This window comes from Denticeps clupeoides, chromosome 1, assembly GCF_900700375.1.
Source record: "Denticeps clupeoides chromosome 1, fDenClu1.1, whole genome shotgun sequence".
NCBI classification, from domain to species: Eukaryota; Metazoa; Chordata; class Actinopteri; order Clupeiformes; family Denticipitidae; genus Denticeps; species Denticeps clupeoides.
The window spans coordinates 31,487,998-31,504,826 of NC_041707.1; the positions used below are offsets into that span (position 1 = coordinate 31,487,998).

The window sequence follows — 16,829 nt, forward strand, 5'->3', positions numbered from 1 at the left end:
ATTATTCATACTTTACCTAGTTGAATGGCTGTGAAGTCAAGCTGGAACTTTTCCTAGTAATTTATGTAAGGATGGTGGCCATTTAAAAAAAAAAAAAAAAGACAGTTATGCCACTATCCACTAAAGAATGTTGCCACGGCAACAGACATGAGCGGAGTGATTTTCCTTTTTTTACGAGTCGAGCTCTGCTGCTCTTTGTATGGATGTGTAAATTGCTGAGTTACGCCAACACAAACACTCTGCTGCTTAAACATCTGAGCAAAATTCTAAATGTCTCCCTCATTGAAGTACATTGTGGTTACATTTCTCCTCGTGCTGAGAAAAGACCAAGGACCTCTGAAGCTTCTGCCATCGTTACCAAGGTAACACCTATTATTACTATGGTTACCCAGTCCCACTGCTCCCTGAAGTTTTACCATAAATCCTTTGTGCCTGTCTGCGCATGATTTCATAAAAGAATGAATAAAGGCACGTCAGGCAAAGCGTGAGAGGTCTCCGGGATCATCTACAGATATAAAATGAACCCCGGTTTTGTGAATGCGGGTTCCTTATTACTGTCTCTGGGATTTTGTGCACAGCTGCTGAATCTAAATGGCTGAAATGAGTGCGAACGATTCCCTCCAGCTAATGAGATTTCAGGGCGTGACATGCAAACTGATATGCCCACAATCTGCCCTCTGTGCTGGCTGTTGGCTGCTGAGTGTGTGTGCAACATTTTTTAAAAAATGATCTACCAATGCTAAAAGGATCCTAACAGTCACCCCCCCAGGACCCTAGTCTCAAACTAGTTTAACCCCTGCCCTGTACTAGCTACCCCCTTACGCTAGTTCCAGCCGGAAAAAAAACCAAGGCAGGCATTGGCAGCGCCGCAACACTCTGATCACAATCAGCACAGTTTATTCAGGACACATAACCTCACTGTACAAGACATTATGCATGTGATTCTCTCGTAGACGAAGCGTTCTCTTCACAGCGCCTAACAGGCACATGCAACCCCAGGCGAGGCGAGCAGGCGTGGCAACCAGACTGCTGGGACACAGAGCCCTGGGCGAATGTAGGGGCTGCTGTGAGGGACATTTTTTTAACGTACATATATGATTCGTGGTTTTTTTTTTTTTTTTTTTTTGCTTTCATGAGCAGTTGTGTGGGTTAGAAAAGGTCATTTTAAAGTGCAGTTTATGACAAAAGTTCACCGAGGCATTGTGTCGTGTTGTTTTAATGGCATTATTCTGCCATTATCAGCCTCAACAGCTGCTTCCTGCAAGTCCAACCACCTCCTCTGTACTCCTTTCCAAAAAGGTTTCCACAGAGTTGCCGGCCCATGTGACTGAGTGAATCTGATAGCATAGCAACACATTTAGTATAAAAGCATTTACAGCCATATTGCACGCACACACACACACACACACACACACACACAGGCACACAGAGTTTCTCTGCACAGTGCAGCTAAATCACAGCCAGAGGTTACAGATGGACAAAAAAAAACTAAATACACAGTGTTTGTGCCATTCCGATTGTACAATATCTGGATGTAAAATGCAAACCTTGGTGTTCTGACACACCCTGCGCTGCCAGGTGAGCCCATCCCACCAAGCCAAAAACACCACTGATCGAAGCTGCCATGATAAGAAATGATATACTAGTCACACACAGTGTTGAATCGGAGAGGTTGTGTGTGTGTGTGTGTGTGTGTGTGTGTGTGTGTGCGCGTGAGTTTGTGAGTGGGTGCATGCAATATCTTAAGTGGATGTGATTGTAAGAGGTTTGTGCCAACAAGTCTTGTGTGTGTACACAAGTCTGTGTGTGTGTTGTGTGTGTGTGTGTGTGTGTGTGTGTGTGTGTGTGTGTGTGTACATAGGTAGGCACATACCATTTAAATGTGACCATGGGAAAAATGCTAGTGGCATGAAAACAATATGACGGTCCATTTCAACACCATGTGAGGTCTTACGCATTTTTTTTTTAAAGAGCGGGACTCTTTTTTTTCTTATGCTTCTTTCCCCAGATGCATTTTGGCAATATGCTTATTATCCTCAACACCAGGGAATAGACTGTCATGCTGTTCGTCACCACTCACATGTACGAGCTACAAATGAACAGTAAATGAAAGGAGTGTGAGATCAAGAGCTGCCGTGTAGTTTTTTTGTTGTTGTTTTGTTTTTATGAAGAGTTCTTCTTCTCTCGCTGAGCGTTGCGTCTGATCTTCATCTCAGTGAGCTGGATGTAGCGGATCACATTGGTGTCTGTGGCACAAAAACAGGGAATATAAACTTAGACCCGCGGATGCACATTGCTGTGTGCTGATCTCAGGCCAGGAAATGACCCCCAACGAATAACGGCCACTCGTGGGCTGAGTGCAGGGCCTGAACTTCATTTTTCATGCTGGGTTCATGCTGGTACACTCTTCAAAATGTAAAGCTATTGATCCAATCATTACTCCACTCCACACTCCTCTCATGTTGGGTCCTTTACATTCTAACAAGATTCTTTCCGAACCTTCAGAGAACTCACACTATATCACTGTAGTGAGTGTGCATTGTTCATTTTAAAATGATCCTTATGAAGAAATCAGACTTTTCAGCAGGATTTGATGGCATAACCTCCCATTAAAGGCCCCCTGATTAGTATCACTCTGCAACCCTTTATCAATTTTACATAAAGTCATGAAAGTGAGAAGTGCCTTTCCAAAGCTCCTGACACCAAAGCTACTTAAATTCCTGTTACTTCCAGAGGTAGCCTGAGCTGTGCTGACAGACCCCAGAGAATCACCTCACCCGTTGGCTCCTGTTTGTGTGACTCCTTCAGGTAGTGCAGCGCTTTCTGGAAGTCGCCCAGGTGGTAGTAGGCGACCCCTGAGCGATACAGCGCTTTAAAGTTCTCCCCTTCCTTTCGCAGCACCTTCAGACAGTACTCCTTCACCCGCTCATAGTTCACCAGCTCCATCTGCAGCAGGCACGCTGGTGTGCAGAGAACAGAGAAGGGTATCATCAGAATTCATTCACCATTCAGAGCGACTTACAATCAGTAGTTGCAGGCACGGTCCCCCTGGAGACACTCAGGGCCAAGTTTCTTGACACAATGGTAGTAAGTGGGGTTTGAAAATCACAATATAAACAGTGGTTTATAAGTTTGAATGTGTGTGTGTGTGTGTGTGTGTGTGTGTGTGTGTGTGTGTGTGTGTGTGGAGCTTGCGTGCTCTCCCCGTGTTGGTGCGGGTTTCCTCTGGGTTCCCCGGTTTCCTCCCGCCCTCTAAAGGCATGCACACTAGGTGAATTGTTGAGTCTGTCCCGTAACGGGCTCTGGCAGCCACGACCACGAGTAACAGGACTAAACGGATATGGAAGGTGAGTGAGTAAGGATGTAAACAGGATATTCAGGTTACTGGCCATGCAAGGTGTAAAATGTTGACCTTTTTACATTGTAAATGAAAATGCTTCTGTTGTGCATTTTACATGATATTATATGCTCAAACTGAATACTTAAAAAGGAGGTTAGTATTATGTGAGGTAATTATAATAATATATGCGTTATTACTCTTGTGTTATTATATGATCGTCGTTACTAATTCTTCAACCCTAAGATCATTGCCAGAACCGTGTTCATAGCTCTCGTCGTTCTAATCCGTTCCGCTGTGGGATGACGTCAGCGGGAGCGCGCGTCCGAAGCCCTGACGTCATGCGCCATGCATTAACCATCGACGCAACCGCGACGTTTCCCGTCCCACCTGCTAAACTGTTGTAGCACTCCAGCTCCGCGTTCTCCACGGCCCCCTCCTGCTCGGCCGTCAGGCCCGGCTTGGCGACGGCGGACAGCGGGGCGGTGGGCGACCTGGAGCCGGCGTCGGGGTCCCCGAGCACGCGGCACAAGCCCTTCATCTCCAGCAGCGCGCGGTGGTACTTGCCGATGGCCTCGCGGTACTTCTTGTCCTTGTAACACTGCGTGCCCTGGCTCTTGAAGTCGAGCGCACGGCGCACCGCGTCCGCGGGGTCGTTCCGCGGGGGCTGCCGGGCCACCGGGGCGCCCTGCGGGCGGGCGTGCGGCGGCGGCGGCTGATGCGGCTGCTGCTGCTGCTGGTGATGGAGGTGGTGGTGATGGTGGTGATGGTGGTGATGGTGCTGGTAGCGGCCGTCTCTGAAGGGGGGCTGCACCGGGCACGCAGGCTGCCGCGGGAGGGAGGCGACGTCGCCGTGGGCGCTCCCCGTTCCGCCGTCCGCCCGAGACACCGGGTCGCCCCCGTCCTGGTCCAAACTCATTTTACCGCGGCGAGGAGTAAGTCGTGATGCTGGGGGGTGGGGGGTGGGGGGGTGTTCACGGGCGTCTCTGGTGCGCGGGCACGCGGGCTCTCCGCGCGTCCGACATCTCCGCCGCAGCAGCAGCGCTCATCGTCCTCCGGTCCCTGTCCCCCCGCCGACGTTTATTAACGTTTCTCTCTCTCTCTCTCTCTCTCGAGACACGAATCCAGAGGCTCGGTGCGTCACTCCGAGCGCCAGAGAACGACGTCGTGATAAAGCGCCCTCATCCCGACTCATGCCTACCAGGGGGAGGCGGGGTCACGTTCCGCATCATCTGACATCATTTTCATTTCGTAACCATATTCATATACTGCCATAACAATACCGTTGTGTAGGAAATACTCTGGAGGCGTTTTTAGTTGTGCCTCACACTTTCTCTCTTATTTCTCTCTTGCTCCAGATGACTTGGTTTTACAGCTGGGTGGAGCTCTGTCTCAAACTAGATCTTTCTCATGGGTGCAAATCTGCAGAGCTGCCAGCAATACTCAACACACTTCAAAGCAATATGGCTGCTTGAAACGTTACTAAAACACACACATATACACACACACACAGTATAGACCAAAAGTTTGGACACACCTTCTCATTCAATGTTTTTTCTTTACTTTCATGACCATTCACATTGGTAGATTCTCACTGAAGGCATCAAAACTATGAATGAACATATCGATTAGGGGGCGCTGAATCGATTAGGCGGGGTTGTCCGGCCTAAGGGCACCAAACCTTTTTTGGGCACTGGTGGCCTAGCGGTTAAGGAAGCGGCCCTGTAATCAGAAGGTTAGCAATTCGAATGCCGATCTGCCAAGGTGCCACTGAGCAAAGCACCCACATACTGCTCCCCTGGCGTCTGTCACTCAGGGTGATGGGTTAAATGCCGAGGACAAATTTCACAGGGTGCACCGTGAGCTGTGCTGCTGTGTATCACAAGTGACAATCACTTCACTTTATATTATATCGTGTGGAGTTATGTACTTAACAAAAAGTGGAGACCTGGCCTCCACAGTCACCGGACCTGAACCCTATCGAGATGGTTTGGGCTGAGCTGTGTTCATTCTGGCCACGGTACAGGACCCGTGTCATGACACTGTCCTCCACAACCACGGTAGTAGAGTTTGCCAGTTCCCCTGTGAGTTTTATGGCTCCTACATCTTTTGTGAAGTGAATGATCTTTAACACCTTTTGTTGATTGATGATACGCCTGAATACACATGAATGTCATGGCGGTGGGTGGCTACATGGCAAAAACATAACACAATAATACATAATAATGCATAACACATAATACAAAACACAGAAATACACGGCACGGGGTAATTCATGCAATGACTGGGCGGTGACACAGTGGCAACGAGGTCCGTTTGTCCTACAAGCAGCAGGTGAGCATCACTAGGAAATTACAGGCACACAATACAAACTTCGGTCTGGAACAGGGACCTTCCACACGTCCAAGTCCCGACAACCTGAATAATCCCTGAAACTGTGTCACGGTGTAATATCACAATGCAGAAGGCGTTCGGTCTGAAACCAGGAATAAGTGAAGAGGGGGAATAAAAAGGTTTAGGAAACACTTAGAGGGGCATGAGCAGGTAAAATAGTTCCATCTGTGACCTCACCTGTACAGACGGAAGTGATTGAGGTGGCCTCACATTTTTCCTGATCAAAATAAATGGCATTATGAAGGAAACACTGCGTGCACGACTCAACATGATAAATGATGATGAAAATAATCCCTTAACGTACAGTTGAGATTTGCCAGAGGGTGTGAGAGGAAAAAGTTGTCAAGATCCAGTCCGGCAGGGGCCACTCCGGGTCTGGAGATTGGATCGGAGTTTCATGTTCGTCCTGTGTAATGTTTCCTGATTGTGTTCACCTGCGTATGATTGTATAAAGCTGCCCTGTTCGTGTCTGTTCACCATCGGGTCATTGTTTGGTGATGTTTCCCCGGTCATGTTCACCATGTATTAAACCTGTTTCGTGGCATCGTGCGAATGCATCCTTCTTCCTTGCCATGTCCAGCCAGCGTGACTGTAAATAGTAAATAATTCTCAGTTATCTTGTTAAGTCTTATATGTTACTGTTGTTTTTTTTACACTTGTGGAAAATCGTGTTATTTTTCTGTTGAAGGTTTAGTCATTCTGATTGCCCAATATCCCAACCAGCAAAAGGCCAAAGACGCTGGAGCAATACCCTGCAGCCAGGAAGCCCCAGCTACACCTCAAAGCCAGGAGCTCACAGGTCAACCAAGCTGCCCGTGACAGGCAGCCAATCCGCCTCTCCGCTACACTACAGCCAGGAACACTCAGTCATTGATTGGCATCCATCAACTTGACTCGGCTCCTTCCTCACCTAAAACCAGTAAGACCAATCCTGCTCTCCTCCTCTATTCTCTACTCCTCCCTCTCATCCTGGCCTGTCCCCGATTCACCCTAAAACGCGAATGACAACATCCATGTGGTGTTGCGGCTCACGCCTCCTTGCGTCCCACCGCACCGGGGTTTCTCATTTATTCCAACATGTGCTGCTTAACAAGCAGGGTCGTGAAATGGTGCTTGGGTGTATCACCTCTTGGTCCAGACTTTCTCCATGGTGGAGTCAACCACCAACTCAAATAAGCTCTTCATTGTCAAGCTGAGGTGACAAACATGGAACGACTGTTGGAAGGCAGTCTGATAAGGGTGTATGTCATGGTTTCCCTACATGCTCATACAGTTCTGCAGCAGGAGACTTAAAAGCTGTAAACAGGCAATACGTGTCTCCATATGAATGGAGGAAAAAGACCACAGCATTCCAAGAAAACCACCTGCTACCTGCTGTAACGTGATTGTCACAGCAGCACAGCACACGGTGCACACAGTGAAATTTGTCCTCTGCATTTATCCCATCACCCTTGGTGAGCAGTGGGCAGCCATGACAGGTGCCTGGGGAGCAGTGTGTGGGGACAGTGCTTTGCTCAGTGGCACCTCAGTGGCGCCTTGGCGGGTTGGGATTTGAACCGGCAACTTACTGATTATGGGGCCGCTTCCTTAACTGCTAGGCCACCACTACCCCCCACCTAAAGTTGAGGGACGCATTGGATTCCACTCAATATCGGCAGATTCTGGAGACCAATGTCTTTCAACATCACCATGTCCAGCCCACCCGTGACAACTAGAGATGTTTTGTAAAGAAGAATGGTCCATATTGGAAGCTATAGGAAGTGTTTAGAGGCTGTTATTTCTGCAAAAGTAGGATCTACTAAATATTGAGTTCATTTCTTTTTTATGGTACACAAATGTATGCACCTTTCTAATTTGTTTAAACAATAATTATATTTAATAATGATCAATAATTAAACTATTATTTATATATAATTAAAATAATTTTTTTATCGTAACAACCAACGATTTATAAAGAAAGATTAACAAGGCTGCCCAAACTTTTCCCAAGTGAAAAATAGTGAAAGTAAAGTGATTGTCATTGTGATACACAGCACTGCACATGTTGACACAACAAAATGTGTCCTCTGCTTTTAAGCCATCGCCCTTGGTGACCAGTGGGCAGCCATGAAAGGTGCCCGGGAGCAGTGTTTGAGGACGGTGCTTAAACATTACTCACAGTAAGTTAGGGATATTGTGAGAGACTTTGTGGATGTCATACATACGGTGATGTTTCACTTCAGACATTTTTGGGATAGGGAGGCAATTGTATTGGGGTGTTTTCCATGTAATGGTCTCATTGTGTACAGGTGTTTCAATACCAAGAGACAACCTTTCTCAATGTGGCATCAATTTCAACATTCTGTGGGTATAAAAAGCTGGAATTGTCAGTAAGTCAGTCCAAGTTCATCATTCAAACAGCCATGAACACATTACGTCACTTAACGGACGAGCATCACCTGGCCATGGTGCGCCTTCGCATCGGTGGCAGACAGTCAGATGTTGCTCCTGAACTTAGTGTGACTCAAAGTGTCATCAGCAGACTTGCATCAAGACACAGAACTACTGGCAGAGTTCGTGACAGACCCAGGAGTGGAGCCCCACTAGTGACAGACGGCAACGATGACCAGTACCTAAGGACCTATACACCCAGACATCGTTATGCAACTTCCATACAGCCGCCGGCCCGTTTACGAGATGCGAGGGGTACTAGGGTTTCCAGACAAACCATTCGCAACTGACTCCACTGCTTTGGCTTGAATGCCGGACAACCACTGCAGGTGACTCCACTAACACCAAGACACCGCTGTGAACGTTTGCAGTGGGCACAAGAACAATGTGACCTGGACAATGACAACCGTCCAGTTCACTGATGAGTGTTGTGTCAGCATTGCTGGAGAAGGCGAGGTGAGCAATACGCTGAGGTCAACATGGTCCCCAGGGTTTGCTTTGGTGGAAGAGGTGCAACAGTCTTGGCAGGCAGCGAGCAGTGTAAATACAGTAGTGATATGTCGGTCACTTACGGAATGGCTCTTGGAGCCGGCTCTGAATGATTGGAGCCAGTTCTTGCCTGTGAGCTTTTTTTCTTTTTTGTTTTTAAATCGCACAGGATACTTGCCTGTTGGTGATGGGAATTCTGACTCTTTTAAAGGAGCCATCTCTTCAGCTCTCTAGATTTTTTTACCACTTAATTTATTACAAAAAATGATGTAAGATTATAACTGAATTAATAACATACACAATATATATTATATCAAATGTTTATTAATGTATATGTCTTGTAACATGGTTCAGAATAATACATTTTAAGGTACAAAATCAAAACCATCTGTTGGAAATATCCAGTTGACACGTTGGACCAGAGTTGAGAAAGCTTTTATTCTTGTACAAGAAGACAAGTCAGCACAGTGTAGACACATTATGTGTCACATTATGTATCAGCACTGCTTTAAGGTGTTATTGGTTTTAAACAGGTTCTATGAGCGACCTCCAGTGTTGCCTGTCTGCAAGTTTTGGCAGAAAAAGATATAATAAATGTGACACTCATCTTTGGAAAATAATTCCCAAAATTTTATATGGTTATATGCTGGTTAAAGAAACGGTTGAAATAAATAAAGAATAACAGTAAAGGTAACTGTTATAACCAGACCTTTTCTTGTCTATTTTTCATCTCTGTTAATTTTGCACTCCATTATCAACACCCATCCTACAATCCAAGGATCACCACAATATAAATTATTAGACACTTTAGTCTGCAGATTTGGTTTGTATTTTTTCTATGATTTCACACAAACCAGGAAAAAATAATTGTGACACAATGAGCTTGTGTATGAAATATTAAATGAAATGTGCTTTATTTTGGAGGTGTCGTGGTATGATTGAATTAAATCTCTATAATCAATTTATAATCACTATTATCATCAACCTCTCCTCCATCTTTGTTTCAGAGCCGATTCAATGCTTTGTTTCTGTTGTTGGTACTTCAAAGCATCACAGTGTGCAAAGGTGCAGTGTGCAATTCAGCAGCATATATCTTCAACCACAGTGTGTACAGAATCTCTATATGCCAAAAATTTAATATTTCAAGTCAAGTCAAGTCAAGTCAAGTCAACTTTATTGTCAATTCTGCCACATGTACAGGACATGCAGAGAATTGAAATTACGTTACTCTCTGACCCATAAGAATAACATTAAATACAAAAACAGTAACAGTAACGAATACAGAGAATAAATACAATTTAAAAAGAAAGGCACAATATACAATTTTAAAAACACCATGTACAAATAAGGGCACTGGTGGAGAGTGCAACATCAGGAGAGTGCAAAAACCAATAGTGCAACAGAGTTTTAGTTTAAAGTGACGAAGTGAAAGTGAGGTAGATGGCAGACCAGAGCTGCACAGAGTGACTGGTGCATGGTCAGTTTGTGTGATTTAGAGTTCAAAAAGTTTGTGGAGCAGAAGAGGGGAGTGAGGGGAGTGGGGGCAAAGCCGGGAGGGAGTTGAGTTTCCTGACCGCCTGATGGGTGAAGCTGTCCTTCAGTCTGCTGGTCCTGGCCTGGAGACTCCGCAGTCTCCTCCCTGATGGCAGCAGGCTGAAGAAGGTTTGCATTGGGTGGGTGGGATCAGCTGCTATGCCGAGGGCTTTCTTGGTGAGGCGTGTACTGTAGATGTCTTGGAGGGAGGGGAGAGGGACACCGATGATTCTCTCAGCTGCTCTTACTATGCGTTGGAGAGTTTTTTGACAGGACGCATTGCAGGCTCCAAACCACACAGTGATGCAGCTGGACAGGATGCTCTCGATGGTTCCTCGGTAGAATGTGTGCATGATGGGGGCTGGTGCTCTTGCTCTTCTTAGTTTGCGGAGGAAGTAAAGACGCTGCTGTGCTTTCTTGGCCAGTGCAGTGGTGTTTTTTGTCCAGGAGAGATCCTCGGTAATGTGCACACCCAGGAACTTGGTGCTGCTCACTCTCTCCACAGATGCACCGTTGATGGTCAGAGGAGCATGCTGAGTGTTTCCTCTCCTGAAGTCAACAACAATCTCTTTCGTCTTCTCCACATTCAGGGAGAGATTGTTGTCTCCGCACCACTTGGCCAGGCGGCTCACCTCGCTTCTGTAGTTAGACTCATCCCTGTTATTGATGAGTCCCACCACAGTCGTGTCATCCGCAAACTTGATGAAGAGGTTGGAGCAGTGTGACGGAGTGCAGTCGTGGGTTAGCAGAGTGAAGAGAAGGGGGCTCAGCACACATCCCTGAGGAGCCCCCGTGTTAAGGACGATGGTGCTGGATGTGCTACTGCCAACCCGTACTGCTTGTGGTCTTCCTGTGAGGAAGTCCAACAGCCAGTTACACAGTGAGGTGTTGAGCCCCAGCTGGATCAGTTTTTGTGTGAGCTGTTGTGGGATTATTGTGTTAAATGCTGAACTGAAGTCTATGAACAGCATTCGAACATATGAGTCTTTTTTGTCCAGATGTGTGAGTGCTGAGTGGAGTGCAGTTGAGATGGCATCATCGGTTGAGCGGTTGGGCCGATATGCAAACTGGAAGGGGTCCAGTGAGGGGGGGAGGGCAGACTTGATGTGCTTCATGACTAGCCGTTCAAAGCACTTCATGAGGATGGGGGTAAGTGCAATTGGACGGTAGTCATTAAAGCAGGAAGGAGATGACTTTTTTGGCACCGGAATGTTTCTTTATTTTTATTTTTCTGACATCTCTTTACGTTATAGTGGCAGATGCTCATCTATTATTGTGGATCTGTGCTTTGACTTTATGAGCAGTCAAGCTCATGGCAAACCTTCTGAGGCTGGGATACCTCACAAGATGTTCTGATTTTCCTCATCTGTCCTACCAGACAGCAGTTGTAGCCTTATTTCAATTTTAATTATTGTTAATTATATGTCTCTCCTTACCCTGCAACTCCAAATTAAGCTCACTGAGGAGTTCAGTAAGATCTACCAGGAAAGCTAAATCCAAAAGGTTGTTCTGTATCTGTGTATATTCATTTTGGAACGTTTCAGGGGATCTTTTATTTCAGTTAGTAGTGACAGCCTGACTAGCTACAAAAGGCAATAGTATAACACCAACATAATGCAAACGAGAGAGCTTTACACTATTGAAACATGTGTACAATGCCTTCTATCCCACAAACAATTCTCAGCTACTGAAATTAACCACTCGAAACATACTGTGACCGTAGCGGTGACGTCATTTGACCGCGACAAGAGTTTGACGTCATCAGGTCGCGTTCTCCTGTAAAAGATGGCGTCGGGGGATTTGAGAGGTAGCAAATATATTTCTATTGTTGCCGGATGCATCTTTACTCTATTTATTTCTGGTTCACAGTACTATAGCTTAACTCTGGTTTTAGCACAAGGAGAGACGTTGCTTTCTTTCGATGACTCCGTGCGAAAGTATATTTATTCCGATAGCTTCTAGCTAGATGGCTGGCAGAATTGCTCACACTTTAATTAAAATAAACTCTCGATCTGTCGAATTACAAATAGATAGATTTTTGACGACTGTGTCTGGCTTGGTTCTCCCTAGATAACCTCCTGGGCATCTCCTGGGTCGACAGTGGCTGGGTGCCTATTCTAAATCCTGGAAATGTACTCGACTACTTCTCCGAAAGGAGCAATCCTTTCTACGATCGCACCTGCAACAACGAGGTTGTCAAAATGCAGAGGCTGACGTTGGACCATCTAAAGTGAGTCTCCAGTTAATCAATATGAAATGTCAAAGTGAGCTTTATTGTGACCAACTTAACTGAGCAATCAAATAATACTGTAAGTACACAGATCAACCAAATATTAAAAGCACTAATAGGCGAAGGGCATAACATCTCATTACAGTGGCACCAGAATTCTTTGTGGAACACTACAGCTCTGATGGATGTGCTGGAAGTCCAATCTCACAACTTGCAGTACTTTATGGTTCTGCTACTGACTACTTCGTGTCAGATGCTACAGCTTATATTCAGAGGTCTCAGCCAGGTGGACCTGCTTAATGTTAGACTGGTGTTCATGTTTATGACTGCTGTATGTGTTGGCATGACTTTTGGGGAAATAAAAAAAAATTAAAAACACCACAACCTTATCCTAAAAGATTTCCTGTGTTATTGCTCTGATTTCCGTCTCCCAGTCAGATGGTGGGGGTTGAGTACATCCTTCTGCATGCTCAGGAGCCGATCCTATACATCATTCGTAAACAGCAGAGGCAGTCTCCAACACAAGGTGAGCAGTGTAGTGTACCTGGTGTATGAATCTTGGTATTGCTTTATCATTTATGAGTTTCTCATGTTTGCTGTGTATGTGTCTGTGTGTGTGTGCTGCAAAGTCATCCCTTTGGCAGACTACTACATTATTGCAGGGGTGGTGTACCAAGCTCCAGACCTGGGTTCAGTTATCAGCTCTAGGGTGGTGAGTTGAGGCATGACCTTTAATGTGTTTTTGTAAAATACTGATTTGATGAAGATAAACAGAGATCCCAGCAGTTGTAACAATGTGTGTGTGTGTGTGTGTGTGTGTGTATATATATATATATATACACTGTATATTATTTCAGCTCTCTGCAGTTCATGGAATCCAGTCGGCATTTGACGAGGCCATGTCATACTGCCGCTACCACCCTTCTAAAGGCTATTGGTGGCATTTCAAAGACCAGGAAGAGAGAGGTAAACCTGCCGATTGATTTGAGTGTAATTGATGTGATTTAACTGCCACAGAAATGACCTGAAAACATATATTTAGATTTTTAGCAAACAAAACATGAATAGTAGTACTTATTTTAAATGCGGAGTTGACTGATTATATGAATATTTGCTTTCTGTTGTTACAATTTAAGCAAGCCAGTTTGATGTAAGATGTTTTAAAATGAAGAATATGTCATAGTTACCATTTACATTTACAGCATTTATCAGACGCCCTTATCCAGAGTGACTTACAATCAGTAGTTACAGGGACGGTCTCCCTGGAGCAACTTAGGGTTAAGTGTCTTGCTCAGGGACACAATGGCAGTAAGTGGGATTCGAACCTGGGTCTTCTGGTTCATAGGCGAGTGTGTCATAGTAATTGTCCTTTGCCCATAGAAAGGCAAAATAGCTAATGTTTTGTATTTTCTGGCTTAATTTCTCTTGCATAGAAAAAGCAAAACCCAAATCAAAGAAGAAAGAGGAACCGAGTTCCTTCTTCCAGAGGCAGCGTGTGGACGCTCTGCTAATTGACCTCAGGAACAAATTTCCCCCAACCTTTTATCAGGTGAGTTAAATGCAGCCTGGCTGTTTAACATTCAATATAAAACTACTTTACCCACTTTACCTGACATTTGATATATATTTTTTGCTTTCCTAATTTTTGCCTGGTTGTATTTGCACTGCCAGGTTTGATGCCATGTAGACATTGCATGTATGAGGTCCCGGGTTCATTCCCCGGCATTTCAATGGTGACTTTGGGGCAGTGGTGGCCTAGCAGTTAAGGAAGTGGCCCCGTACTCAGAAGTTTGCCGGTTCGAATCCTGATCTGCCAAGGTGCCACTGAGCAAAGCACCATCCCCACACACTGCTCCACGTGCACCTGTCATGGCTGCCCACTGCTCTCCAAGGGTGATGGATTAAAAGCAGGGGACACATTTCGTTGTGTGCACCGTATACTGTGCTGCAGTGTATCACAATGACAATCACTTCACTTCAATTGTGGAGTGCTACAAGTAGACTCAGCAGACTGAGAATTTAATTTATTTTTCCAGATGCGTGTTGTAAAAGCTGTAGTGCATGTTTTATTATGAGGAAGGAGAAATTGCTTGTCAAGGATAGATGCTGAAGAACCCAAATCTATTTTTAATATGTTAAGTGGTCATGGCATTTAAATATTCATCACTGGGTTCTTCCACTCAAGGTCCGGGAACGGTTGATTTTCCAGCCTTCTCAACCAGTGAGTTTGATGTGAAGCCTCTGTGGCCAGTCAGAATCAGTAACTGCCTGGTAGAATTTAAAACATCATTTTGGATTGGAGGTCCACAGTTAAAGGCCATGGACATATCTGCTCTTTTCGGCAGATTTGTGTTTTTGCTAATTTTTGTTGACAACTTTGGCATTAGATCGTTTTGGGAATAGATAAGTTAACTTAGACACTGCCATCCAAATAACATTCCATGTTTGATTTGGCCCTACCCCAGGAAACCCATCACTGAGGGTGATTGGTTAAAAGCAGAGGACACGTTTTGTTGTGTCACCGTGTGCTGTGCTGCATTGTTTCACAATGACAATCAACTCATTTTCACATAACTATCTTTGTAGATTTACTTTGGGCTGACCTAGTAAAGAAATAATTTTTGCTCTGTTTTCAGCCAAAGCCTGGTGAGAAACCCGTTCCAGGTAAGCCGAAATATAGGTGCAAATGTCACATTAACATTACATTTACAGCCTTTATCAGACGCCCTTATCCAGAGTGACTTACAATCAGTAAGTACAGGGACAGTCCCCCTGGAGGGTTAAGTGTCTTGCTCAGGAACACAATGGCGAGTGTCTTACCCACTTGGCTACTACCACCCTATGTGGTAATGTTGTTTTAGTATGCACTGTAGAAATATTTTAAATATCTCACTGTTGTTGTGGTAATATGGCTTGCTGTCATTGTAATAGTGATGTTTGTTATACTGTCTAAAATAGACCAGGATTTGGCTATACATTTGACCCTTATATCTGTGCAGCTTAACTTCAGGTAAAAGCACACCTGCCCACCCATATGCTCTCTTTTCTCTCTGCAGTGGAGGTGAAGAAAGAGTCAGATTTGCCAGCAGAGACGGTCAAACAGGAGGAGAGGGAGTCGGCCAGCAAGACCCCTGCACCGGCTCCCCCCAGCAAACCTCCGCCTGAGAAACGTGCCAGGCTGCAGTGATGCTGCAAGGACTGTGTAACTCTGTCTACAAGCTTCATATGAAGTGGCACCGTGACAACCTCAGCCCTGGGTTCCAGGAGGAGGACTGATTGCAAGGAGAAGAAATAATGCCACCGTGTTGGATATCAGTTGTTTTTTTTTATATTCAGAAGAATACCTAAAAATCCAACCACACACACAGAGATGTGCTGGTGTAGTTTCTTTTGGGATGCCTCATGACAGTATGGTGGTCAAAGGAAACATATCTTTGATATTTGTAGAATAAAAATGCTTGGATACTTTACAGCTTTGAATTATGTAAATATATTGTGTTTTTATAATGAACGGAAGTTTGTGTTTTTGTAACCCCCCTTTTGGTCAACCCATAGGTAAAATAAAAGAATCCATTTAATGATGAGTCATTTGATGTGTATGGTTGGATCGTTCCTTTCCAGCCATTTGTGCCTAAAACTTGCCTCATACATAATTATGCTTTAGCGTAATAAGGCAATGATTGGAATAAAAAACAGTATTGGGAACCCTTGTTTTGAAGGGTCTACTTTTACATTCAGTAGCTCATTCTTGTGGACATATGTGTCAACCTCAGGTTCACTAGGATTCAGGAGTATGTAAATACAGGCTTAGAGACTTTTGTTGGAAGACCCATTCTTGGCTCAAAAAAATAAAAGGAACACAAAAATAAGACATAGATCTACAGTCATGTGAGATAATTAGGACACCCTACAAAAGCCTGTATATTTTTTAAAATATATTTGGATATTTAATATCAATTTTAATGATATTGAGGGATCCAAATAATATAACTAAACAAAAAAATAAGATAAGCCTTTTTAAAATTTCTGGTGAGGAATAAATTAGGACACCTTCACATATTATCCCACTTAAAATGGTTAAAATCCCACACAGCTGTATCACGTCAGGTGCATATGATCAGTACATCTTTACCCAGCGTTGTAAAGGAGCCTCGCCCTGGTTAAACCTCAGATTAGTTTGGTGTGCTCCATGTGAGCACCATGGTGAGATCTAAAGAGCTGTCTGATGCCCTCAGAAAGAAGATTGTGGCCCCTTATGAGTTTGGTAAGGGGTTTAAAAAGATCTCAAAAGAATTTGACATCAGCCATTCCACCATCCGAAAAATTGTTTACAAGTGGAGGACATTCAAAACAACTGCCACCATGCCCAGGTCTGACCGTCCAAGCAAACTGACCCCCGTAAGATGCTCAAAAAAG

At 44.7% G+C, this 16,829-nt stretch overlaps 2 protein-coding genes across 2 annotated transcripts; one reads left to right on the forward strand and one right to left on the reverse strand.

The window, feature by feature from the left end:
- Positions 1-880: 880 nt before the first annotated feature.
- On the reverse strand, positions 881-4,554 carry ttc9 (tetratricopeptide repeat domain 9). Its single transcript, XM_028981938.1, has 3 exons — positions 3,728-4,554; positions 2,778-2,960; positions 881-2,246 (listed from the first exon to the last, which is right to left on the reverse strand). Exons 1-3 carry the CDS (start codon positions 4,254-4,256, stop codon positions 2,164-2,166), a joined length of 795 nt encoding a protein of 264 aa, XP_028837771.1. The 5' UTR covers positions 4,257-4,554; the 3' UTR covers positions 881-2,163.
- Positions 4,555-11,933: 7,379 nt separating this feature from the next.
- Positions 11,934-15,991, forward strand: med6 (mediator complex subunit 6). Its single transcript, XM_028988708.1, has 8 exons — positions 11,934-11,990; positions 12,254-12,413; positions 12,848-12,939; positions 13,043-13,125; positions 13,271-13,379; positions 13,847-13,962; positions 15,050-15,077; positions 15,470-15,991. The coding sequence occupies exons 1-8, from the start codon at positions 11,969-11,971 to the stop codon at positions 15,598-15,600; spliced, it is 741 nt and encodes a 246-aa protein (XP_028844541.1). The 5' UTR covers positions 11,934-11,968; the 3' UTR covers positions 15,601-15,991.
- The last annotated feature ends 838 nt before the right edge of the window (positions 15,992-16,829 follow it).